We start from the raw sequence: 27,946 nt of genomic DNA, 5'->3' as shown, positions 1-27,946 counted from the left end.
TAAAGTAACAGTACCACAAATAAATTAAGAAATAATAAGGTGCATTTATGAGACAAGTTAAAAAGCAAACAGTATACCACTGCTGGCGCTTCATACGTGATGAGTGGTGGTAGGGAGTTCAGTAGTCTTACAGCCTGGGGAAAGAAGTTCTTGTCCTAATACTATGGTACATCCTGCCTGATGGTAGGAGCTCAAACAGATTGTTGGAAGGACGTGAGGAAACGTTGACAAAGCTAAGGGCCCTGCGTCCGCAGTGCTCCTGATGAATATCTCTGAAGGGTGCAAGAGGGACCCCAGTGATCCAATCAGAAGACCTCACAATCCTTTGTAGGGACTTGTGGTCAGATGCTTTGTATGTCCTGTACCAGACAGTGATGCTGCAGGTTAAGATGCTCCAGTAAAAACTGGTTAGAATGGGGTGGAGGGGAACAGGGAGACTGTTACGTGTACTCCCAGAAACTTGATGCTCCTAACTCTCTCCACAGAGGAGCCATGTACCTGCAGAGAGGACCTTCCGAAAGTCCACAGTCATCTCTTTGGTTTCCTCCATGTTGAGACCATGTTGTTGAGCTCATACCATTCTATAAGCCACTCTACCTCCTCTCCATATGCCGGCTCATCATCAACGTTGATGAGACCGATAGCTGTTGCATCATCAGCGAACTCGATGCTTTGGTTTGAACTGGACCTGGTATACAGTCGTGCATCAGCAGCATGACCAGCGGTGGGCTGAGCACGCAGCCCTGGGTCAGTGCTCTGCGTGATGGAGTTAATGATATTGCTGCTGACACAGGCCGCCCGTGGTCCTTCTGTCAGGGAGTCCAAGATCCAGTTACAGAGGGAGGTGCTGAGACCCAGTCAGGCCAGTTTACTCACCAGCTTCTGAGGGATGATCATATTCAACGCCGAGATGAAGTCGATAAACAAAATCCTGGCATATGAGGCACCATTTTCCAGGTGGGACAGGACGGAATGGAGGGCAGTTGCCATGACATCATCAGCAGATCAATTTGAGCGATAAGCGAACAGGAAAGGGCCCAATGTAGCAAGAAGATTTGATTTAATGTGAACCATAACCAACCGCTCAAAATGCTTCAGTATTGTTGAGGTCAGTGCCACTAGATAGTAGTCTTTGAGGCAGGTTATTATTGCATACTTGGGCACCGGGATGATGCCTAATGATGCCCATTAATTACATATCCAACTTGAATACTGAGGGGACAGTGGACTGTTCCAGAGTGATGCTGGAGATATCAGAACCTCTGAGAACTAGGCTGCACAGTCCCCTCAGCACCCGAGCAGCTACACTATCAGGCCCCGCTCTGGTCTTCCTCACATCAGCTGCGGCCAGACAGCACCAATGCTTTCTCCACGATCCACTCTCCTCTCCTGTCAAATTCCTCCTTCTTTAGCCTTCACCTGTCACGCGCCAGCTTGTACCACTTCCCCTTCTCCCACCTTCATACTCTGGCTTCTCACCCCCCCCCCCCAATCCCACTTTCTTTCCAGTCCTGATAAAACATCTCAGCCCGAAACACCGACTATTTATTCCTTTCCACAGATGCTGCCTGACCTGCTGGGTTTCTTCAGCATTTGGTGTGTGTTGCTCTGGATTTTCAGCAGTGGCAGAATCTCGTGTTTATGATTTTCTAGAAGAATAAGTTTGGTGGAGCAAGAACAGGCTAAAACAGTGAGTGTGTCTGGATAGCCCCAAGGATTAAATGTGTAGGGCTGGCAGACAGCAAGGCTGGAAACCCAGGAGAAAGAGGCAAAATGGGGAATCAGTCATCAGGAGGAAGAGATAATTATGGGATCAAAAGAGCAGGTGAAAGAGTCTACTGAGATGCGCCACACACTGAAATGGAACGATGATTCTGCACATTAATTACATTCCTGCAGACGACCTCCGGCATGCCTCCAGCCAACTGCTTGCAGTGACACGAAGAGTTAGCTGGGGAAGGAAACTCAACAAGTTATCCAGTTCTCATCACCTCTGCTGTAACCGGCGTAGTAATTGACACAGACGATGTTGGGAGAAATTTGGCCTTTCCCCAAAAGGTGTTACCTAGCAACAAGAAACCATGACGCAGTGAAGGAACTGTAACCTTTACATTTCTTGCACTGACTTTATGGAACCACTAACCCCAGCTCTCTCAAAGTTAAAACGAAAAGATGTTTTGGTGAGCTATTATGAGGAGGAATGAAAGCATGACATACTGTTTCAAATAAATGCAACTCATATCTAGCACACAAAGACACACTTGAGACTAATGAAGAGCTTTTACAACGTTTTGGCATCAGCAACTCTCTCCGCTCAATATCACAACGACCATCTTAAAAAGCTCCTGCCAATATTAGGAGCAGATCCCAACTCATATACCAGCTGTATATTGCTCCCCAAAACAACTCTGCAGTTTGCATCTGCTTTACTTCCACTTTCCACATAAAATGAATCAAAGCAAAAACATGCCACCTCTTTCAGTTCACTCAAACAAATTGTTCTTTGTTTTCCTGGAGATACCTATTCTATTTCAGTGTTGCAAGAGCCGATCTATTAGCAAGTAATCTGCCAACTCAGTAAAGTGTAACTACTCCTGCTTGATGTTTTTATGTACAAAATCTGACACGTTACAGCCGCTGACTGTGATTCAGTTGTAAACTCGTGCTTGAGGTATGTTGTTCACACCGACATTGTTACCGTTCGCCAAGGGATCAGTTACACTGGGTTATCTGGATTCTGGAATCTATTATTAATGAAGCAATGGCCGGACATTGGAAAATCCAAAAAAAAAGGACAATCAAGCATTGTTTTATGAATTGTTTGACCAATTTGCAAGCATTCTCTGAGGATTTATCAGTCAGGATGTATAAAAGGTAGAGGAAACAGTTTCAGATTTCCAGAAAGCATTTGAGAAAATTCGAGTGGCAGGGTGAAAATACCTCTCCCAAAGGAGGTGAAAGGTGCTCCTTCTCTCTGCTACCCTACGGGTCACCCGTGGGCAAGGTGTAGCACCTGCTTGGCCCCTCAATCAGGGTCACATGAAGCCACGGGAGCAGGTGGTGGGTGGTCGTATGGGCAACTGGTGCACATCACAAGTCCTGGTTATACAGTCACTGACATCAAGCAGACAATCTCTGAAGTGCATTGATAATGACTGGGGTCACCCATCTTGTAAAGATACGGCTCAGAAGTAGGCAATGAATCACAACTTCTGCACAGAAATTTGCCAAGAATAATCAAGGTACAAATGGAAGACCGTGACTGCCCACATCATACGGCACAGCCCACGATGATGATGACGATGATGATGATGATGATGATGATTTGATAAGATGCCCTGTAAAAAGATACTGAACAGGAGTGAATGAGGACATATGACCATAAGATATAGGACCAGAATTAGGCCATTTGACCCATCGAGTCTGCTCTGCCATTTCATCATGGCTGATACATTTTCTCTCTCAGCCCTGATATTCTGCCATCTCCCCATATCCCTTCATGCCCTGACCAATCAAAAACCCATCAACCTCTGTTTAAATAATCCCAATGACGTGGCCTCCACAGCCACTTGTGGCAATGAATTCCACAGATTCACCACTCTCTGACTTTAGAAATTCCTTCTCACCTCCATTATAAATGGACATCCCCCTATTCAGAGGCTATACCCTCTGGTCTTAAGACTCCTCCATCATAGGAAACACCCTCTCCAAATCGACTCTATCCTCAACATTCAATTGGTTTCATTGAGACTACCCCCACCCCCCACACCCCTGCCCATTCTGCTGAATTCCAGTGAGTACAGGCCCAGGGCCATCAAACCCTCCTCATATGAAAAGCCATTAAATCCCGGAATCTTTTTCGTGAAAATCCTTTGAACCCTCTCAAATGTCAGCACATCCTTTCTCAGGTAAGGAGCCCAAAACTGCTCACAATACTCCAACTGGGGCCTCACCAGTGCCTTATAAAGCCTCAGTATCACATCATTGCTCTTGTATTCTAATCCTTTCAAAATAAATGCTAAAATTGCATTTACCTTCTTACCAACAACTCAACTGAGGGTAGAGAAGATATATTGGCATGGATAGGGGAGTAGCAAATGAAGAGCAAATAGGGAGGAATGTTAAATGGGCCATTATTTGGATTGGTAATCAGTAACTACTGGAGTTCAGAAGAACAAAAGGCAACCTTATTGAAGCACGAGATGCTTAGAGAGAGCAATAGGGTGAAGGCAAAAGTTAGGAAGTTTCACAATATTGGGGTCACCCATTTAAGAGAAAGATGAGGAGGAACTGCTTCCTGCTTACTTTTCTCAACACAGGAATAGTTCACACCAGCTCCCAGCATTGCAATCTCAACAGTGCTAAACTCTAATATAGTCTGTATTTACCCTGTAGGCCAGCAATTATGTTTTCCCTCTTCCCCCCTCTCTCATCTATTCCCTCCCTCATTCATTTGCCACTTCATTAGGAGGTACCTTACAATGGCCATTCTTAGCACAGACTTTGCAAGTGGAAGGAAAGCAGAATGCTGAGGGAAAAAGACATGGTCATGCGGAGAACTCTACAAGCTACACAGAGTGCGCAAGGTTAGAATCAAAACCAAGTCCCAGAAGCGTAAGGCAGCACCAGCTGCTACCCCACCATGCTGCCCATTTAGAGGGTGTAAATCTTCAGAATTTTCTATCCCAGACAGCAGACTAGGTGAGCATATTCAAGGTAGAGATTGGTAGCCGTTTCAACAACAGGAGTGTTAAGGGACATTGGGGCCGAGTGGGGAAATGGAGTTGAGTCCACGATGAAATCAGCACTGAATTTACTGAGTGGTTGAACCGACATGAGGAAAGGATTGCCCGATTCCAACTTCTCGCACTCTCCTTAAATCCTTATAGGATGAGCTGTGTGCAATGTGCTGGAAAGAGAGACCGCTGAAATCAACTGCAAGAGTCCATGATTATCCACATTACCACCATTACTCTCCGGTAAGCTGGCAAATGGCCCTTTAGGTTTTTCTGTCCATGAGTCAAATTTTATTAATGAAGAGAATTCATAAGCAATGGCCCAGAATTTCCTTGGTCTCCTTTCATTCTGCTGACAAAACAGCTCCAATGAATTTCCTGGTAAGTGTGATGTATCTGAGGAATTGGTGCATATGGTATCATACTAACTCCTGGCACAAATTATCTGCAATCTACATACACAGTATCTGAAGATGCATGAATTCAATTACAACATCTTCAGAACATCTGTGTTCAAACAGGATGAAGGAAATTTCTTTTTAGGAATGTGGATAAAGAGGGATGGGAGTTTTTTTGTTAAATATCGCTACATGTAATTTGACTATATTGAGGAGGAACAGTAAAATTGTTGCTGTGATTGGTCAAATACTTCCGTTATGTCAACTAGTCCCCTTCGAAGCATGTAGGGAATCAACAAAGGAATGAGATTAATATCTAGAATGTTCTGCTGCAGTAGTGAGCAAGTTGTTAACAAAATAACATCTAACAATATGTATTTTACTGATGATTGGCATTACTCCAGAAGACACGGTACATCATTAAAGACCCCTCACACCTGCTCCATGAACTGTTTGTTCTTCTGCCATCAGGTAAACGTTACAGGAGCATCAAAACTAAAACCACAAGGCTACTAAACAGCTTCCTCCCACAGGCAGTCAGACTGCTAAATAGCTACTCTACCTGACTCTGCTTTGGACACTTTTAACTTGCACTGGACACTTATAACTTGTTTTTAACTGACACGTGGCTGTTGTGTTTTACTATTTATTGTTATGTTTATTATTTAGTGTTGCGTTTGTTATGTTATGATTGCACTGCTCCTGGGAAACGCTGTCTCATTCTGCCCTGCAGAGCTGATGTACGGTTAGAATGACAATAAAGTTTTTGAATCTTTGAAAAGCATTTGCCAGGTTAGATTCATCTTGTATTTTCCTGACTGGAAACATGTACCACACATTGCTCACATACTAACTGTAGTTGAACGTTCTTATTTTGAGAGCCGTGATAATTACAGCTGTCAAACTCCATAACCTTGGTTCTGCATGGTGCATAATGATATGGTAACATTATGGTAATGCTTCTGGATTGCTTCCTGGAAGGCAGCATTCTTGATGAAGAGACAAGTTAAAATTAAACCTCAGAATTGGGAAATTCAAATTTAGTTAAGTATATAATCAGGACTTAACAAAACGACCTAGCAGCTCTGTAGGCGAACTGAATGGCAAAAATTCCATCTAGTATCTTTCATGGAAAGAGAGCTACTGTCTTTACAATCTGGCACACACTAAACATACTTCTATAACATTTGGTTGGCTCATGGTCATCTACATCATGGTCAAAGAGATGGGCACTGAACGTGGGTCTTGAACAGAAGAAAAGGCCTAAACAGATTAGATATGGCAAAGTTATTTCCCATGGTAGGGGAGTCTAGGAGAAGAGAGCATGACTTCAGAATTGAAGGACGTCCTTTTACAACAGAGATGTGGAGAAATTACTTCAGTCAGAGGGTGGTAAATCTGTGGAATTTGTTGTCACGTGCGGCTGTGGGGGCCAAGTCATTGGGTGCATTTAAGACAGAGATAGGTAGGTTCTTGATTAGCCAGGGCATCAAAAAATATGGGGAGAAGGCAGGGGAGTGGGGATGATTGGAAGAACTGGATCAGCCCATGATCAATTGGCTGAATGGCCTGCCTCTGCTCCTGTACCTTATGGTCTTATACTTGACACTGCCATCCCATGAGTGAGAAATCAAAGTGATGGAAATCTGTAAGAGGAAAGACCACCCACATTGGTGTTCAGATGGTTGGCTAATTGAGGATGGGAGTGCCTACATACTCTCCCCTACCAGCAGCGATGCGGAATTCAGTGCAGGGTCGTGGAAGGAAACAGCATGGTTAGACAAGGAGTAAAGAGGACACTTGTCTTCAATAGCTAGAACATTAAATAGAAGATTAGGATACAACTTTATAAAACATTGTTTAGGCCACAACTGGTCCTTACCCTGTTGGAAGGGTATGATGATTAGGAGGTGACGCAGAGATGTTTGAGGATATTGCCTAGGATACGGTTTTTCAGCTAAGGGGAGAGATTGGGTGAGCTGGAATTTCCTTTCAGGATTTAGCCCAGTTGACAAAATTATGAGGGGCACAGATAGCATCAAGAATAAGAAATATTTCCCCATATCAGAAGGCATAGGTTTAAGGCAAGGGATAAAAGGGGAGATGAGGAAGATTTTTTTGACCGAGAGAATGGTTGGAATCTGGAAATGGCTATTTAAGCAGGTGATAGAAACAGGGACTCTTACAATATTTAAGAAATGTCTTGACAAGCATTTGACAGTCATGACAATGGTAGAAGGTTGTGGCCAAATGCTGGGAAACAGGATTACTAACCTTGGTATGGACAAGGTAGACTGAAAGCCCTTCTCAATTCTGAATGACTCTAATATCACAATTTTTAAGAGGGTATGGCTGGGCTTCTGATCTGAACTCCGCAGGTTTGGTCTGTTAACCTGGTCCAAAATCCATATTGGTCATTGTACCGAATTGCCTCCAAATCTAATACCAAAAACTCCGATGATTTCAGTCAACAACACTACAGCACTGGCTTAACTTGAAGTAGCTGCCAAAGATATCTGTGCAAAATAATGACAATCAAATTGCAGAGCATTTACAATGTCTGTGCTTATAATTCAGAGTCCTTCTCCGCACTGGTAATTACTCACACATCCATCAATCAACAGCACCATTCAGTCCCAGGGGTGCAATATAGATCAAGTCAAATGGGATTTGCAGAGATTTTTTTTAGACAAGTGTAATCATTGTGCATGAGTTAAATTGACTGGTGAAATGTAATCATCTTTTAACAGCCTTCAAAGACAGACAGAAATTATTTTAATATTATAAATTACAAGACAGTAAACAAAGACAAAAATCATAACTTCAACTGCTGTAAATCTAAAATGAAATTCTGGAAACTCTCAGTGGGTCAGGGAGCATCAGGCAGTCTTTTAAGTGAAGTGTTAACTTTGTGTCTTCTTTTATAGATGCTGCCTGGTGTGCTGAGTGCTTCTAGCATTTCCAGTAAACTTTTACTGTAAATATAAACACTTTTACTGTATAACTGGAGAAATGGTGCGATAAGTAAAAGGTTAATTAGAAACATAGAAAATCTACAGCAAAATACAGGCCCTTCCACCCAAAAAGCTGTGCAGAACATGTCCTTCCTTACCTTAGAAATAACCTAGGGTTACCTATAGCCCTCTATTTTTCTAAGCTCTATGTACCTGTCCAGGAGTCTCTTAGAAGACCCTATCATATCCGCCTCTACCACTGTCGCTAGCAGCCCATTCCATGCACTCACCACTCTCTGCATTTAAAAAAACTAACCCCTGACATCTCCTCTATACCTACTTCCAAACACCTTAAAACTGTGCCCTCTCGTGCTAACCATTTCAGCCCTGGGAGAAAGCCTCTGACTATCCACACAATCAATGTTTCTCATCATCTTATACACCTCTATCAGGTCACCTCTCATCTTCTGTTGCTCCAAAGAAAAAAGGCCAAGTTCACTCAACCTCTTCTCATAAGGTATACTCCCCATTCCAGGCAACATCCTTGTAAATCTCCTCTGCACCCTTTCTATGGCTTCCACATCCTTCCTGTAGTGAGGAGACCAGAACTGAGCACAGTGGGGTCTGACCAGGGTCCTATATAGCTGCAACATTACCTCTCAGCTCCTAAACTCAATCCCATGATTCATGAAGGCCAATGCACCGTATGCTTTCTTAACCACAGAATCAACCTGCACAGCAGCTTTGAGTGTCCTATGGACTCGGACCCCAAGATCCCGATGATCCTCCACACTGCCAAGAGTCTTATCATTAATACTATATCCTGCCATCATATTTGACCTACCAAAATGAACCAACTCACACTTATCTAGGTTGAACTCCATCTGCCACTTCTCAGCCCAGTTTTGCATCCTATCAATGTCCAGCTGTAACATCTGACAGCCCTCCACACTATCCACAACACCCCCAACCTCAGCAATAGCCCAACACACAGTTTCGAACTTCAGCATTATCCATCAAGTCCCCATTTTAACTCTCATTTTATTTCATTTTAACTCTCCACATCTTCCCCCACCCACTGCCCCATGGTGCGCGTGCACACACACACACACACACACACACACACACACACACACACACACACACACACACACACACACACACACACACACACACACTAGGGAGGCAAATTAACCACCACCCCACACACAATTTTGGAATGTGGGAGGTAACGAGGGCAACTGGAGAAACCCACGTGGTCACAGGAAACACCTCACGCATTGAACCCTGGTCTATGGCCCGAGGCAGAGTCTTTACTAGATACACTACTGCTCCAACCTGGAATATTTCCTGAAATATTGTCACATTACAGTTGTGAGGATAGCCACTGCAGCATGTAACCTTCAGCCTTATTTCCATGTTATAAAAAAATTATCATGTCAGATCAAGAGATCCTACAGATGCTGGGAATCCAAAGTAACACACACACAAAATGCTGGAGAGACTCAGCAGATCAAGCAGCGTCTGCGGAGAGAAATAAACAGCAAACATTTCAGGCCGACCCCTTCATCAGGACTGGAGAGGTAAGGAGATTAAACCAGAATAAGAATTTGGGGAGGGGAGGGAGTACAAGGTAAAAGGTGAAAGCAATTGAGAAGGAAAGTCAGTGGGTGGGGGAATGAAGTGAGAAGTTGGGAGATGATAGGTGGAAAAGGTAAAGAAGAGTGCACCATGGGAAAAACGGAAGGAGGGGGTGAGGGGCATCAGAGGGAGATGACAGCTAGACGAGGATGCTGACCTGACCTGCTGAGTTCCTCCAGCATTTTGTGTGTATTGTGTTGAGCAAAAGGCAAATAAGATTCCCTTTGACAGTTAATGAACAATGGCTTCCATTAATGTGGGAAGATTTTTGCTCATCCATAGAGCAACGGGTGCAAAATGCTGGAGGAACTCGGCAGTCAGTCAGCATTTAAGGGCTAAGACCCTTCTTCAGGACTGAGAAGGACTGAGAAGGAAGGGGGAAGAAGCCAGAACAAGGTGGTGGGTGGGAGGAGGGGAAAGAGGCTGGCAAGTAGGTGACAGGTGAAACCAGGTGAGTGGGAAAGGTAAAGGGCTGGAGAGGAAGGAATCTGATAGGAGGGGAGAGTGGACCATCGGAGAAAGGGAAGCAGGAGGTAGATCCGGGGTAAATAATAGGCAGGTGAGAAGAGCTATCACCTATCACCTTCCAGCTAGCTTCTTTCTGGCATCTTTCCACTTCCTTTCCAGTCCAGATGAAGGGTCTCTGCCGAAAAATATATGTCAATGATTTGGACTATGGGATTAATGGATTTGTGGCTAAATTTGCCGATGCCACTAAGATAGGTGGAGGAGCGGGTAGTGTTGAGGAAACAGAGAGCCTGCAGAGAGACTTAGATAGTTTAGGGGAATGGGCAAAGTGGCAAATAAAATACAATGTTGGAAAGTGTATGGTCATGCACTTCGGTGGAAGAAATAGACGGGCAGACTATTATTTAGATGGGGAGAGAATTCAAAATGCAGAGATGCAAAGGGACTTGGGAGTCCTTGTGCACGATACCCTAAAGGTTAACCTACAGGTTGAGTTGGTGGTGAAGAAGGCGAATGCAATGCTGGCATTAATTTCTATAGGTATAGAATACAAGAGCAGGGATGTGATGTTGAGGTTCTATAAGGCACTCGTGAGACCACACTGGGGTCTTGGGTGTAGTTTTGGGCTCCTTATTTTAGAAAGGATATACTGACATTAAAGAGAGTTCACAAGAATGATTCACAAGAATGATTCCAGGAATGAAATGGTTAACATATGAAGAATGCCTGGCAGCTCTTGGGCTGTATTCCCTGGAGTGCAGGAGAATGAGAGAGGATCTCATAGAAACATTTCGAATGTTAAAAGGCCTGAACAGATTAGATATGGCAAAAGTTATTTCCCATGGTAGGAGAGTCTAGGACAAGAGGGCGTGACTTCAGGATTGAAGGACATCCATTTAGAACAGAGATGTGGAGAAATTACTTTAGTCAGAGGGTGGTAAATCTGTGGAATTTGTTGCCATGAGCGGCTGTGGAGGCCAATTCATTGGGTGCATCTAAGACAGAGATAGATAGGTTCTTGATTAGCCAGGGCATCAAAGAGTATGGGGAGAAGGCAGAGGAGTGGGGGGTGACTGGAAGAATTGGATCAGCCCATGATTGAATGGTGGAGCATATTCGATGGGCCAAATGGCCTACTTCTGCTCCTATATCTTATGGTCTTAAAACGTCGACTGTTTACTCTTTTCCATTAACGCGGCCTGACCTGCTGAACTCCTCCAGCATTTTGTATGTTTTGCTCTGGATTTCCAGCGTCTGCAGAATCTCGTGTTTACCTTCATTCTATAGCGAGTTTGGTTGTGGATTATTAAATACAAAGGAAAGCATAGTCCAGCATGCTTAATAATATGTTTTAGGACTTTGCAAAGGTTTGCGTATCAGCTCCAACATAACAATTAAACATTTCTTTCCAATGCCCAGATGTGAATGCACTGAATGGAATGCAATGGAACACTTTTGCTGTTTTTCCAATAGCCAAAAACAACTTCTTAAAATTGAATAGTTTGTTTTTAATGCCTTTTCTAGTGACTTTCTGTCAAGAATTCTGCCCTGTTGGCATTGCACTTTGAACACAAGGTCTACAGCTAGAGAATGGATGTAAACCAAGCAATTAGAATCCAACTTCAAGCTCTAGAGTGTGGAGTACAATCTTCCTGCAGGCACCCATCAGCATAACCCTCACTCTGCCAATCCTGTGTGGCAGCTGCTGCACATCGGCCAGCTTGTATTAAAGGAATTCATGCACAGACATCTTTAAGAACCTCAGTTCACACTAAGAATAGAACATCTGGACTGAGGTGTAGAGCGATAGTGACAGACCTGAATTTTGCTCCACTCTCATTACCCTGGGACACTTTGACATCGATCAACATTGCTTTGCAAATCATCATTCATTTCAGAAGACTTCAGAATCAGCAGACAACTTTACATTGTTTACTAAATCTACACAAGACAGATTTTTCACTCCCCCATTACTGAGAACTTGGTAAAGGTTAACACTTTTAACTTTAGCGTGAGACAGGCACAAATAAGTTTGCAAGAGCCATCAGCTAACCACTGACTTTCAGAAGGCTGTTAATCACCTTCACTGATGTGCCAGAAATTGCTAATAGTTAGAACATGTTTACTTTCAGGAATAGGATGTTGGTGTCCTTTGCTGAGCAACTAGAACACTTTATCTTGTACAGTTTTCTGTTTGTAACATCTGGAAGAATACCGGAGACCTCAGTTTTTTTTCCGAGCAAAGTGTCAGCACTGTAGTGCAGTGGTTAGCACAACCAGTTCTATTGAGCCGGGTTCAATCCCCGCTGCTGCCTGGGAGGAGTTTGCACATTTCCCCCCAGTGACTGCCTGGCTCCCCTCCTACAGTCCAAAGATGTACCAGTTGGTAGGTTAATTGGACACTGTCTTTAGGATAGGGTTAAATCGGGGGTTGCTTAGTGGCACGGCTGGAAGGGCGTTGTATCTCAAGAAAATAAAAACTGCATGATCGGAGGCTCTTCCAGGTTTTAAACCGTCCAAGTGATCTTAAACTAAGTGACATCACGTCCACGGCACCTGCAGAAGCACTTACTTTTGCCTCAAATGTGCCCCATTCTGGCTTGGTCTCAGCTTGTGATACAGAGCCGTTCAATCGTTGCATTGTTATTACTCACTTTGAACTTTGCACACATTTCTGTGTGGCCGCCATTGATCTACTCTCTGAACCCAAGGCCATCCAAAACTCTGCTCCCCTCTCGCACTGTGTCTTGTTTCTCCTTTTCTTTACTCGCCCGGGCGCTGCGACTGGCAGTCAAGGAATGGTTTGATGTCAAAAATGCTTACGCTTCTTTTCAACTCCACTCACATCACTCCCCTCCCTATCACTGTAATTTCCTCTGCCTCTAACCTCTGTAAATCTGAAGGCTGTGCACAGCTCAATGGAAACAATGAAAATAATAAATAAATTCATTTTAACTGATTTGTTGCAGTTGATCCCATCTTTGGAAATATTTGCCTATTTGTCAAATGATTCCTAGATAATACAAGTAAGAATTTCTGAGGGAGACAGAGTGGTATAAAACGTGATGTTCTTCCTGATAACAATGCTTTATGGTGCAGGTAAACACTCCCTCTTCAGAAGCACCACTTTGGGAAAGAATGCAAAGTTGCAGAAGAAATCATCAAATCAGAGACCAGACTTACCCGAAATACTTTGTCTTCGGACTGCCAAAGTGCCTTCTGTGGCTTTTGATTGGTTTGTAGATTTGGCATATGGTCCTTCATCTGTAAAATGAAATCAGATGAGTAAAAGAGATGTAGAAAACACTTCAAAAAGAATCACGATCAAATCATTCTGTTGATAACATGAGGCAGGGGCTGGGGACCCCATGGCAAGTGAAAAAATTTTGTGGGCAGGCAGCATGTAGTGGCGCCCCCTCCCACCCATTTCTTTGAACACCAACTGTAATAAAAAAAAGATCTATTATGATTAGCTTTACTGCCAAATGAAGCAGAGAACGATTCTTTACAAAACGAGACCAGTACCGTGTTTTCATAGGAAACATGTCATGCAGTTCTGAGAACATGTGAGGCTGGATAATATGCTTTGAAATCCTCGCGGACCTGGTGGAGACGTCGGTACTCAGACAGTAAAAAGTCAGGAAGCTGCCATTGGTTTCGCTCTGCTTATATTCTTTCTTCTGTCGTTTGTGAGTGAACACCGGACATTCAATGATAATAACGGTGAACACAAGCGTACGGTAGCACAGAGGTCAGCTATCACAGGGACGCGGGTTCAATTCCGCCTCTGTCTGCAAGGAGTTTGCACGCTCTCCCAGGACCACATGGGGTTCTTCCAGGTGCTCTGGTTTCCTCACACACTCCAAAGACCTACAGCTTAGTTGGTCACATGGGTGTAAATGGGTGGCATGGGCTTGTTGGGCCAGAATACCGTATCTCTAAATAAAAGTTTAAAAATAAATAAAAATACAGTATGTGGTTTAGCACCTCTGAACATTTCTCAACTGTTTTCAATAAAACTAATATTAATAATTTATGAACAGGTTTTTAAAAATTCATTTATTTCAATCTGAATCTGTTATATTTTTATTAATAACAAAAGTTTGAATACATGTCAATAAGCAACCACATTCATTCTTTTTACTTAAAAGAGTCCATAATTATTGTTACTAATTCATTAATCAATGTCAATCTCTGCTCAAAATTGCTATGACATGCAAGAGAATTTTTGAGAATACCTTCGCCAATTTGGACACTTGCTCTCAAAAAGGTTCATCACCCTACATAAAGACAACATAACAATGGCAAGGCCTTACAGATTAGCCAAAATCAAAGTGACAGATAAAAAGCAGCCACAATTTTTTGCCAACAATTGTTAAAAACATGGAGGTACGGTTGGATTTGCAAGACTGCAAAATAAAAGGAAAAGAATAGCTAACGATAAAAGCAATCCATAACACTGTGCCTTTGGGATAAAAGTAATTGGGCAGAAATCAAAATGCCAGCCAGCATTACGTTCCACAACTGGGCAGAAATCCATGACTCTTACAGAAGCCTCAACTTGCACACAGCTGAACTTCTGTTGAACCACGGTGATATGACGTAGAACCCACACTGGAATCGAGCAGTTCATCACAAATTCTGGCAGAGTTCACTCTATCCACCCATACATAATTTTGCACTCTTACATTCACAACAGACATGAAATGACTTTCAATAAGCTGTTGAACGCTTTTGAATATCTGTAACTGTCGGAGGTATTTAAGCTACTTGGCAGCTTGGTAATCCAGTTCAACTTATTGCATTATCAGGACATTTCATTGGAATTGCTGACCAATAAGGCCACAGCTCCATATCTTCCCACTGTCTAAATCCACACTCAAACCCATTATCCGAGCCATGCAAACTTTTTTGCTGCTATCACTGGGCAGGAGGTAGAGAAGCCTGAAATACCACACCACTAGGTTCAAAAACAGCTACTTCCCTTCAACAAATCAGTTCTTGAGCCTCTGGCAAAAGCCTTTTCACTACAGTTTAGCAATACCATGGCCACTTTGTCACCTTACATTAAAATGGACCTTCTTTCCTCTATTCTAATTGTTTTCTTATAAAATTGTGCACAATATATGATCAACTTATGTTTAATTGTGGATGTTGCCTACATGACGCTATTTGCTTGTGATGCTAATGCAAGTTGTTCACTGCACCTCTGCAGAAATGTACTTGTGCATATAATGACAAATTCAACTTTCAACCATCAATGAAAGTAGACAAACCCAATTTAGTCGTTATCCACATCACTGCTCAATACAGATTTTACTTGTATGAAGTGGCAGTGGTATTTGGAATTCCGGTTAATTGGGACACACTGGGACCGGTACATTTTGGCCCAATTAAGCAACTGCCCCAATTAGCCAAAGTTTCATGGAAATAGTCAAAAAGGTATATAAAAAAAAGACAAACTGAGTAACAAATTACATATTTAAATAAAGTAGACAATAGACAATAGGTGCAGAAGTAGACCATTCGGCCCTTCGAGCCTGCACCGCCATTCTGAGATCATGGCTGATCATCTACTATCGATACCCGGTTCCTGCATTGTCCCCATATCCCTTGATTCCCCTATCCATAAGATACCTATCTAGCTCCTTCTTGAAAGCATCTAGAGAATTGGCCTCCACTGCCTTCTGAGGCAGTTACAGGATAAATTAGAACACTACCGAAACTATTACAGTACTGTATTAGTTCCTAATAGTTAATGACAGAGGAATTAATCCGGTATACGCTGACATGTTCCTTTGATTGACTGTAAGTGAACAAAATCAGTGCAGATACCTAGTGCAGATAGTGGACTGTGGTCAAACAGTGTTTTCGATGATGGCATCCTCCGAGTCTTCATTTCCACTGTAACATTCAAGACAATTGTCAATACCTTCAAATTCTTCATAGTCCCTAATTTGTTGAAACTGTGAAATTGCTCCCGGCTGTTACTGGCATTTCCAAGCCTGAATGCTTGAAACTGCAGTGAGCACAACAGTTCTGAATTGTTCACTCTGAGCACAGTATCGTGTCTAATAGCCACAAGACATGCACGTGCCTGATGCCAGTTAGAAACTGTTCCGCAACGGTCTCCTGTCTCAGTGAAGCGCTGCAGTGTCCCAAATAAGCAGCTGCCTCAATAAACAGACAGCTCAATTAACTGGAATCTATGTTCCCTCTGAGAAGCAGAGCACAGCGAAAGTCAGAGTTAAGGAGGACTGATGTGTGAATTGTAAACTGAAGTTGGTAGTTGGCAGAGAGTCAAAGCCGACCAGTGAGCTCAACGAGGCTCGGTATGATGCATGAGTTTTGAATGAGCTTTAACTTGTGACAATGAAGTACCTTGGGAATTTATTTACTTATTTATTAACATAAAGTTAATATGGCTAGATGTTTCAATAATTGTGTTCCTTTCGCTGGTCACGCCAAGCTCACATTTTTATTCTGAGTACGTACTGTATTTACTGACCTTTACAAAAAGAATTACCATCTTTCAAGATCCCAGCAGTGCAATTTTCTGGTATTTCTCAAGGAAGCTAGAAATTCACACATCGCTCAACAACTGCATTTATTTTTTTAATGAAAATTATATTTGATTTGCATTAACAAATATTTGGAATGACACTAATTTGACGGAACTAAGTGATTGGAAGTTTAGATCTCCTATCAGAGCATTTAGAAATGGGGTTCCCAAACTTTTTTATGCCCTGGACTGATACCAGGGGTCCGTGGACCCCAATTTGAGAACCTCTAATTTAGAAAATGCTTCTCGTGGTGTATCTGTGGAAGGAGAAACAGTTGTGAGATTAGATTAGATTTAACTTGCAATTTAACTTCCTTCATGCTTGTTTGTATAATCACCTGTATTTGTCTGTAACAGTTCAGCGGGATTACAGTAAATGGGGTATAGCCTGTTGCCATACGTCAGCAGTTCCTTTGTCTTGTAAGCCTGAGAGGTCATGGCAGTGTTAATCAAGACTGTTCTTGTCCCATGGCCTGTTCTTATCAGAGATGATTCTCGTATCTGTCCAGCTTGAACCAGTTTTCAGTATAAAGAAAGGAACTTTGTTCCAGTGATTTGGTTACCGTTAAAGATAGTTATCTACAACAGTGCTGTTACTTTCTTGTTTTGCTTTACCATTATTTCTTTGTTATGAACATTTAATAAAACAGCTGTAACCCCAAGATTTGTGCCTCATGCTTGACTTCTGAAGAACCTTCTGGAAAATATCTCCAGATCCAACGCAGTTAATGTTATAGATATGGGAATTTGAAACCAAAGCTGCAGCATTAATTGCCTCTCGTTCCACAGATGCTGCCTAACCTGCTGAATCTCTGCCATTTGTTGGTTTTTATTTCAGATTTTCAGCAACCTTGTTTTTTATTATTTCACTGCTCAAGTACAGTAGAATCAACCTAGAACAGTGGTATTGGTTTTGTAAAGGCATCGTGTTTGTACAAAAATGGGATCAGGTTTATATTCTTTCATCGCATTTGTTTAAACTTAAAAGAGTTTAGAAGGGTGTAATCTGCAGTGTATCTCAATAAATATAAGAAATGAATCTCAGGATTGTATATGGCGACATACATAAACATTGATAATAAATTTACTTCGAACTTAAACTCTGGTAATCACAAACCTGCCCATGTTCCCGACTCCACAAACTACCCCCGCCGGCTAAAGCTACATGCCACTAGTAAAATGTATCAAATGCAATCCCAAATCTCTTTTGAGATCAATGAATTACAGTTTGCTAACAACAATAAGACTGTAATTAAAAATCCCCATCGCAATAGTAAAGATGGCAATGGATGACGCTGCGTTAAATGGAACTGAACTGAACATTCCAAGACTGTTTCGATGACTCTGTGGTTTGATGTTTTATATATATTTATTTTTGCTGTTTGTGTAATTTGTTTTTTTGTGTGTGTTGGGTGTTTCATGCTTCCTTCGAATGGGTTCTGTGGTGTTCCTCTGTCTCGTGGCTGTCTGTAGGAAGATGAATCTCAGGGTTGTATTCCACACTGATAATAAATGTACTTTGAGACTTTCAGCACTGACACCAATCACTAACAATGAGCACCTGAAGAAGAAATTACCACTCGGTCCTCATCAGCCATCTGAACTGGAACATGCCGTCTTTGAAGATGGATAACTAAATGCCCGAACAGCTTGCTCCTCGTACTTGAACAAAACACACTCTTGAATGAAGTTGGGGTGCTAACCCAGAAAGCTAAAACTGATCCATTCCCTTTCTTCATGACAGATAGCAAGATGAATTCTAGGAATTCTGTCGTTAACTGTCAACTCGGCACTAGGTTAGAATCTATGACTGTCTTGTGCAATTGCTTCAGGCAAATACCAGCTTAGCCAAACATGTCACTGCGGAGCTGATGGCTCCAGTTTCAAAGAATGGCTCAAGGTGTTGTACAATTCTCCAAATGAATAAAGCCATTCTGACATTAATTAATGAATTACATCATTACAATCCACTGCTGTACCAAATTACATCAAGTCGTTGCTAGGTCAGCTGTGTTTTCCTAGGGGTTCTGGTAGTGACAGGATACTTCCTATGAGCTTTCTCCTGTATTTCCTGATAGAACATAGAAATCTACAAAACATTACAGGCCCTTCAGCCCACAGTGTTGTGCTGACCATGTAACCTACTCCAGAAACTGCTTAGAATTCCCCTAGCGCGTAGCCCTCTATTTTTCTAAGCTCCATGTACCTATCTAAGAGCCTCTTAAAAGACCCGACTGTATCCACCTCCATCACTGGCAGTGCTTTCCACACACCCACCACTCTCTGTATGAAAAACTTACCTCTGACTTCCTGCCTGTACCTATTTCCAAACACCTTAAAACTGTGCCCCCTTGTGTCAGCCATTTCAGTCCTGGGAAAAAGCCTCTGGCTATCCACACGATCAATGCCTCTCATCATCTTACACACCTCTGTCAGGTCACCTCTCATCCTCCATCGCTCCTGAGGAGAAAAGGTCAAGTTCGCACAATCTCTTCTCATAAGGCATGCTCTCTAATCCAGGCAGCACCCTTGTAAATCTCCTCTGCACCCTTTATATAGCATCCACATCCTTCCTGTGGTGAGCTGACCAGACCGAAATGTGGTACTCCTATTTGCCATGAGATAGGTTGCATTTGATACCTTGAGCTAGCAAGTTGTGAAATAGCAATAGTCGGCATGTTGCTTCAGCCGGTGGGTGGGGGGAGAGAGAGTCAGGTTCATTTTTATTTTTATTGAGATATAGCGTGGAATATACCCCTCCAGCCAAGCCACCTAGCAACACACCAATTTAATCCAAACCTAATCAAGGGGCAATTTACATGCCAACTGCTACATCCTTGGCCTGTAGGAGGAAACCAGAGCACCCAGAGGAGACCTTTACAGTTACGGGGAGAATGTACAAACGGTGGCAGGAATTGAACCCGGGTCGCTGGCATTGCAAAGCGTTGTGCTAACCACTACACTACCGTGTTGCCTATTTTCTTGCAGACACACTCAATAAATCTATTATTGAATAATAACCATAATGGAAGTATGCACCAACTTGGGCGTTCAACCACTGTGCAAAAGACAACAAACTGTGCAAATGCCAGAAGAAAGAAATAATATTAATAATAAATAAGTAATAAATATTGAGAATTATGAGATGAAGAGCCCTTGAAAGTGAGTCCATAGGTTGTGGGAACATTTCAATGAAGGGGCAAGTGAAGTTATCCCCTTTGGCCCAAGGTAGTTCCGGAATCTGGTTTAGTTTGACTTTGAAAGTTAATTGGAAGTTGTTACATCCCCAAATGACTTGACATCTGTATGTCATTGCCACCTTAGTGCCAATACCAGTGGCTTTACCTGTCTCTGCATGTTTTATTATTTGTGAGAAGTTCTCCATCCCTTAAAAATAATGAGCACCGAATATATATAGAGAATATTTCAGTATATACAGTACTCCTTTTTAAGACCATAAGACCATAAGATATAGGAGCAGAAATTGGCCATTTGGCCCATTGGGTCTGTTCCGCCATTCAATCATGGGCTGATCCAATTCTTCCAGTCATCCCCACTCCCCTGCCTTCACCCCATACCCTTTGATGCCCTGGCTAATCAAGAACCTACTTACCTCTGCCTTAAATACACCCAATGACCTGGCCTCCACAGCGCCTCGTGGCAACAAATTCCACAGATCTACCACCCTCTGACTAAAGTAATTTCTCTGCAGCTCAGTTCTAAATGGACATCCTTCAATCCTGAAGTCATGCCCACTTGTCCTAGAATCCCCTACCATGGGAAGTAACTTTGCCATATCTAATCTGTTCAGGCCTTTTAACATTCGGAATGTTTCTATGAGATCCTCCTCATTCTCCAGAACTCCAGGGAATACAGCCCAAGAGCTGCCAGACATTCCTCATACAGTAATCCTTTCATTCCTAGAATCATTCCTTTTGCTCAATTTTGCACTACTTATTTAATTTAATATATATATATATATATTTGTAATTTATAATCTTTTAAATGTATTGCACTGTACTGCTGTCACAAAACAACACATTTCATGACGTATGTCAGTGACATTAAACCTTATTCAATTCCATTAAAGAGTTAATGGCGGACTAGAAGCTACTGAACAGAGGCAGGTATTCACCTGAAGTGCGATACATAATGAGTATCATGAATCATTTAACACGTTTGAAGTGTTTCAGACGTGTGTACAGCAAAGTTTAAGGTAAAATATTACAAATTGGCCTGATTTATTGCTTCTCAATATCACAGTGGCCTGAAGCAGTTTCGGCTGAATTGTCTCTCCCTCTCAATCCTCGGGTCTGAGCTCTCCCACGTTGTGCTGGTTGGGTATAATTAGCCATTCAGGAAAGGTAACCTTTTTTCCCTGAGTTATCATTAATCCTTTACATTAATGATCCCTGGAGAAAAGTTAATTTTAATTAAGTGCTGCAGAAGTGGGGCTAAAGCAGACGAGAGTAAATATTAGCCTATAACACACCTATTTGACTAATTAAAAACAAGAGCTAAACATTCTAATTTACTGGCAAGCCTGTCAGTGGTCAATAGGAACAGCCAATGTTCTCATAATAAAATGCACAAAGTCCATGTTCTAATCAAGATAAAAATTAGGGACCAAATACAAGTTTGCCTCATTGATTTGGTCACTTATTGTGACACAAGACCATTTGAAACATCAGGCCAATGTGGGCACTTGTCACAGAAATCTCTACAGTCCCATTCCCTTCTCCATATTTTCCTAAGGTGGTCCATCACAGGCAAAGCCCTAGCAACCATTGAGCACATCTACGTGAAACACTGTCGTAGGAAAGCAGCATCCATCATCAGAGATCCTCACCACCCAAGCCATGCTCTCTTCTCACTGCTGCCATCAGTTAGAAGGTACAAGAGCCTTAGGACTCACACCACCAGGTTCATGAACAGTTACTACCCCTCAACCATCAGGCTCTTGAACAAAAGAGGATAACTACACTCACTTGCCCATCCATTGAGATGTTTCTGCAACCAATGACCTCACTTTAAGGACTCCTTATCTTGTTATCTCATGTTCTCGTTATTCATTGCTATTTATTTACACTTGCACAGTTTTTGTATTCTGCACTCTGGCTGATCTTCCATTGATCCTGTTATAGTTATTATTCTATAGATTGGCTGAGTATTCCCATAAGAAAATGAATCTCAGGATTGTTTGTGGTGACATATATGTACGTACTCAGATAATAAAATTTACTTTTGAACTTTGAGTTCTGAAACTTATTCTCCCCACACGTTCAGCAGTTCTACTTTTAGTACGCTGCCATTTAAATACACTGGTTTACAGCAGCTGGGTAGCTTGCCCAAACAATTCCGGAATGTGTGAAAAATCCTGAGCACACAGGAAACTCACAGTGACATGGCTGAGCGCAAGGTCAGGACTGAACCCGGGCCCCTGAAGCAAGGAACCAGGAACAAACTGCTGAGCTACAGCACCACTCTTCTGGAGGACACACAGTGATCTCAGCCACCGCCACCCTCCCGATGTGTGCTCAGACCACAGCACCACTTTCTACTGAACCACGGGCCCTTCAGGTCATGAACTGTTATGAACAACACAGCACAAAATGAAGCCCATCACGTGTACACCATTTTCTTCAAGATTGGAGGCGAACATAGAAAGCAAGTGAGAGTTCAACACAACTGCCTTCCTTTTGCTCGATGCGGAGTAGTCTGTGATTGGCCCATCGCTGTGTGGCTCGCTGTAGCAGATGGGTAGGCCTCTTGTGTGGTGGCCCTCTCTATCGATGAACGTCAGTGATATTGAAGATGGTACTGTGGTTCTACGTTTATGGACTATGGACTTTTTCAGACTTGTAGATTTAGATTCTGCGGGTTTTTTAAAATTGCCCGTTCTTTTCCCATTTTGTTGTGAGAGGGGAGGATGTTTGGGGGATCCATTGTGTTCTGTTAGTTTTCTTATGTGAGGGAGGCGTTGTTTTTCGGGTCAGTGCTCTTGTTCTGTGTGAAGGGAGGGGTTTTGGGACTTGACGATCAGCATGCCTTTCTTTCTCATAGGGGGGGATGGGTTTGATATTTTTCTCTGAATGACTTTCATGCTCTTTCTTTGTTCTGTGGCTATCTGGAGAAGATAAATTTCAGGGTTCTATAAGGATACATGCTTTCATAATAAATTAACCTTTGAACCCTTGAGTGGTCCATTCAGCTTTATTCCTCTGACCTTTGCTCAAAACCATTAAATTATCCCTCAAGAGTCTGTCAACTTCTTTCTTTCAAAGGCAATCTATATTATAACTAATCTGCATGTAACTTTATTCTCGAATTCCCCTCACTGTGAATTCATACCCCTGGGACGGCATGGTAGCATAGTGGTTACCACAATGCTTTACAGCACAGATGACATGGGTTCAATTCCCTCCACTGCCTGCATGCAGTTTGTACATTCTCCCCTTGACAGCATGAGTTTTCTTCCAAAGACCCACCAGTTGGTAGGTTAATTGGTCATTGTAAATTGTCCCGTGATTAGGCTAGCACTAAATTGGGAAATTGCTGGGTGGCATGGCTCAAAGGGCCGGAAAGGCCTAGTCCATGCTGCAAATCAATCAATCAATAATCATCTGCTATCAGGAACCTCTACTCACCCCTGACCTGTCACCTGTGTACCTCCAACAAACATCGTTTCAACCTAGTAAGCCTCAAATTAAAAAGGCCGCGTGGATATCACAGCTATTTTAAAGCATATATTTGAACTGTACACTGCTCTAGGAGCCTCAATTTCACAACTATGTCCATTGAAGTATTTACATCCAGTTCGACATATGAGGGGTGATTGATAAGTTTGTGGCCTAAGGTAGAAGGAGTCAATTTTAGAAAACCTAGCACATTTATTTTTCAACATAGACCCCTCCTACATTTACACACTTAGTCCAGCAGTCGTGGAGCATACAGAGATGAGTTACACAGCTCTCGTTACATGCACGTGCAGTTCAACTCTTTGAGTGATTATGCAGAAAGTTTGAAGATAATACCTTCTTCTACCTTAGGCCACGAACTTATCAATCAACCCCGATGAGTTATTTATTAACTTCAGACTTTCTGCATAATCACTAAAGAGTTGAACTGCATGTGCTTGTAACTAGAGTTGTATAACTCATCTCCTTCTACCTTAGGCCACAAACTTATCAATCACCCCTCGTATACTAAACAACTGATTATCCATTGGGCATTGCAATGGTACTTACACATACAATCCTTCACTTAATGCCATCTACATTTTAGTGCCCCACAGCCTCCGCAATCTAGAATTCATCCACCTCTCTGGCACTGTCCACGTGAGATTTGTGCATTCTCCGTGAGTTTTCCCTGGTGATCTGGTCTCCTCCCATAGTCTAAAGACATGGGGTTTGGTGGATTAATTGACAGCTGTCAAATGCCCCTACTGTGGTGAATGCAACCACAGCAGTGGACGGCACAACCCGTGCCGGGTTCAATTCCCATCGCTGCCTGTAAGGAGTTTGTACGTTCTCCCTGTCATCTCACGGTTTCTTCCCGTTTCCTGCCACAGTCCAAAGACCTACCAGTTGGTAGGTTAATTGCTCACTGTAAATTCAATAGGATTACATCAGGTGTTGCTGGGCAGTCCAGCTCAAATGCACAGAGGTGTTTGATGGTTATTGCTGACTGGGGGCTGAAGAGCCTATTTCTGAGCTGAGTGACTCTAAGATCACGAGAGCCATTCTCTAATGACAAATGGCTCAGAAAACCAGCCAGCACGATGAAGCTGAGTGATCTTGCTAATAAAGCTAGACAGTCTGCTGGACAGATGATTTACGGAAGGTCTATTTTACTGAAAACTCTTTGCGCAGTAAAATGTTATAAATTAAAAAGGCTTGACAAAAAGCATAGAGTATTTTGGTACAATGTATTTTGAGACACATAGAGGATAAATACCAGACAAAAAAACCCCACAAAGGTACATATATCAAAAATTCAATGGCATTACAGAAACATTTGTAGAATGAACATTGGCTAAAGGAATTGCTATATACATCTGGAAAGATATAAACCTGTAAATTGATTTACTCAAGGGTGGTACGCAGTGTTCCATCTAATTTGTAACGACCAGCATGTGCAAAAATCTTGTGCTGTGCAATTTTTTGCCCAAGTGACAGTACGTGTACACTGAATAATGTCTTCAATAAAAACTGTATAAATAAGCCAGTTCTAAAATCTGCAGACAAAACATCGCAAACTCCACATTGTCAACACTGTCCGCATCAGCATCCAGAAAAGGAAATGTGAGTCTGTACAATCATGAAATATACTTAATATGCCACCGAGGCAGAGGGTTACAACCTGTGCAGTTTAAATTCCTCTGTGCACTAGTAGCAAAAGGTGTTTGTGTGCACAAACACGCACATCTTAGAGGGGACATTGCGGCATGGTAGTATAGTGGTTAGCACAATGCTTTACAGTACCAGTGACCTGGGTTCAATTCCCACAGCGTTCATACGTTTGCCCCATGACGCTGTGGTTTTCCTCCAGGTTCTCTGGTTTCCTTCCAAAGCTGCTCCGGTTGTTAGACTAGTTGGTCATTGTAAATTGTCCCGGGATTAGCCCAAGATTAAATTGGCGACTGCTGGGCGGTTCAGTTCAAAGGGCCAGAAGGACCTGTTCTACACTGTATCCCAATAAAAAAAAAATTTTAATTGCAATGTTTATGTGCTGGATCTACTAGAAGTACGGTTTTTAGATGTTTTGTATTTAAAAATATAATTTTCCAAATTAGCCAAATATTTTAATCATCAATAGCAATTAATTGTTCTTGAATCATATTTCAGGTCTTCACTACAATATTTCTATAAAGTCAAAACACTACAACTCAAAAAGTGGTTTCCACTTTGTCTGTCAACTGGTGATCTGTGAGTTAATATCTAACACAGTGGCTTTTACATGTCAACAAGTGCTAAACTATAAACTAATAATGCAATCACACAGTACTTTACATAACGCAGTAACTTCTTTACATGGTATGCTGTTAAATAAAGGACTACATCCAGTATTCAACTGAAGATTAATTAAAGGATGAAAATAGCTTCAAGGCAACAGAAAACATTTAATCAGAGTCTAAACCAACACCTGACAAAACTAATTGTAAATGACTGAAAATTATTTTCAAATAACGATGGAGAATGATTTGCCAGTTAGTGGAGTCATTTTCAGTAAAATCAAAAGCTTTTAAAACACTGGTATTGACACTCCACGTCAGGCTTAATTGAAGAGCCTCCTCAAAAGTGCAAACGCTGATACAGGCAGCAAGCTGCAGTAATGCTTAATTAGCTTTGGGAATGTAGCTAATTTCTCACATGACTTTTTTTTTTACAAACACTTAAAAAAATGACAAGCTGATTAATTGACAAGTTTCATTAAGTGAAATGACCCACAGTTTACTCTCTCAGGAGTGGTGGTGGAGTCAGATATGAGCACCGCCAATCAAGCTCTTAAATAGGCGAGAGCCTGGAAGGATATGGATCTAATATGGAGCAGGTGGAATTATTGTAAACGGGCCAAAATGCTGACAAAGATGCGATGGGCTGAGTGGCTCACCTCTGTGCTGTTCAGTTCTGATGAACCTACTGCAAGTAAGTGAAGTTGTCCCAAGTCACATTCTAACTCACTGGCCTCAATGAAACTGACAGAGAACAGATCCAAGGGAAATCACCAGTGCTTAATAACACTACCAGACTTAAGAAGACTTGCACACTGTCCATTAATGCTCAGGAACAGATGCTGCACAAATAGATCTCTACCCCATCACCAGACTAACAAGGATTCCATCAACCTAGGCTTGATCAGTTGGCATCCCCACTATTATGTTGGAAATCTGTTTATTCAACAGTCCACTTGGAGTAATTTACTTATTATTATTTAATTATTTATGGTTTTATATTGCTATATTTCTACACTATTCTTGGTTGGTGCGACTGTAACGAAACCCAATTCCCCTCAGGATCAATAAAGTATGTCTGTCTGTCTGTTAGAGTTGCAAGTCTCCATTAAACTGAATTACAATTCTCAGCATTGACAAGTTGATAGAAAATGTTCAGTTATTGATGATTTTAAAATCCTATATTGTCATAGGTTTGGTGGAGGGCGGAAGATACCTACCCCTCTACCAAAGGAGGTGAAGGCTACTTTTGGGCAAGGTGTAGCACCTGCTTAGCTGGCCTGGTCAGGTTCATGTGAAGCCATGGGAGCAGGTGGTGGATGGTCATATGAGCAGCCGGTGCAGATCACAAATCCTGCTCATGTGACCACTGACGCCAGGCAGACAATCTCTGAACAGGATTGATAGTGGCTGGAGCCACCCGTCTTGTAAATACACTGCCCAGAAGAATGCAATGGCAAACCACTTCCGTCAAAAAATTTGCCAAGAACAATCACGATCATACGGCACAAGACATAATGATCGTGATGATTCCCACAGTCATTTTAACCAGATTATTTTAAATTAAAAGATAAAGGCAATTTAACTAGAAGAGCGAGGTTTGAAAGGCATATAGACACACACTACGAAGAATCAGGGAATCAACGGCTCTACACAATATGCAGGCAGATACATGGTTTAAATTGAGATCACGGCCGTGTTCAGTCATGCCAGACTGCAGAACTCAGCCACTGAGGCTATAAAGGTGTTACTGGGGAATAAGAAAGGAATGAGTACGTTAATAGGGCTATATTGTAGACCACCCAACAATCAGTGGGATTTAAAGGAATAAATTTGTAGAAAGATCATAGACTGTTGCAAGAAACACAAGGTTGTGACAGTAGGTGATTTTAGTTTTCCACATATTGACTGGGAAGCTGTAGGTTCCCTGACTGAGTACATAAGGGATCAATTTGTGGCAATTTGGTGGAGAGACTTGTGTGAGAGAAGGCAGAAAGCTCTAGGAAGTTCCCCAGCCAGATTATTTATTGTTTTCCTTCTTTATATTTATACAGTTAGAACAGCAGGAATGCCGGGTGGTACAGCTGAATGCTCCTCTTGTAGGATGTGCATCCAGCTGCAGCTCCTAACACTCTGCATTAAGGAGTTGATGAACTCCAGATCATTCGGGAGGCTGACAGGGTGATAGAAGGACACCTAGAGACATAGTTATACCCAAGGTGCAGGACAAAGGA

At 42.2% G+C, this 27,946-nt stretch overlaps 1 protein-coding gene across 5 annotated transcripts in view; it reads right to left on the bottom strand.

Moving 5' to 3' along the window:
• Window positions 1-27,946, bottom strand: part of grip1 (glutamate receptor interacting protein 1) — a 302,489-nt gene that overhangs the window by 109,322 nt on the left and 165,221 nt on the right. For 4 of the 5 annotated variants that reach the window (XM_073059570.1, XM_073059571.1, XM_073059575.1 and 1 more), the window contains exon 2: window positions 13,381-13,461. In XM_073059570.1, coding sequence (XP_072915671.1) covers window positions 13,381-13,461 — 81 coding nt within the window. Of the gene's footprint in view, window positions 1-13,380; window positions 13,462-16,032; window positions 16,097-27,946 lie in introns of those variants that run through there. The other variant, XM_073059572.1, reaches the window with a different exon arrangement.

The sequence above is a fragment of the Hemitrygon akajei genome, chromosome 10, assembly GCF_048418815.1.
Source record: "Hemitrygon akajei chromosome 10, sHemAka1.3, whole genome shotgun sequence".
NCBI classification, from domain to species: Eukaryota; Metazoa; Chordata; class Chondrichthyes; order Myliobatiformes; family Dasyatidae; genus Hemitrygon; species Hemitrygon akajei.
Note: the sequence above shows the minus strand (reverse complement) of the source record. Positions and strands in the feature narration are given on the sequence as shown.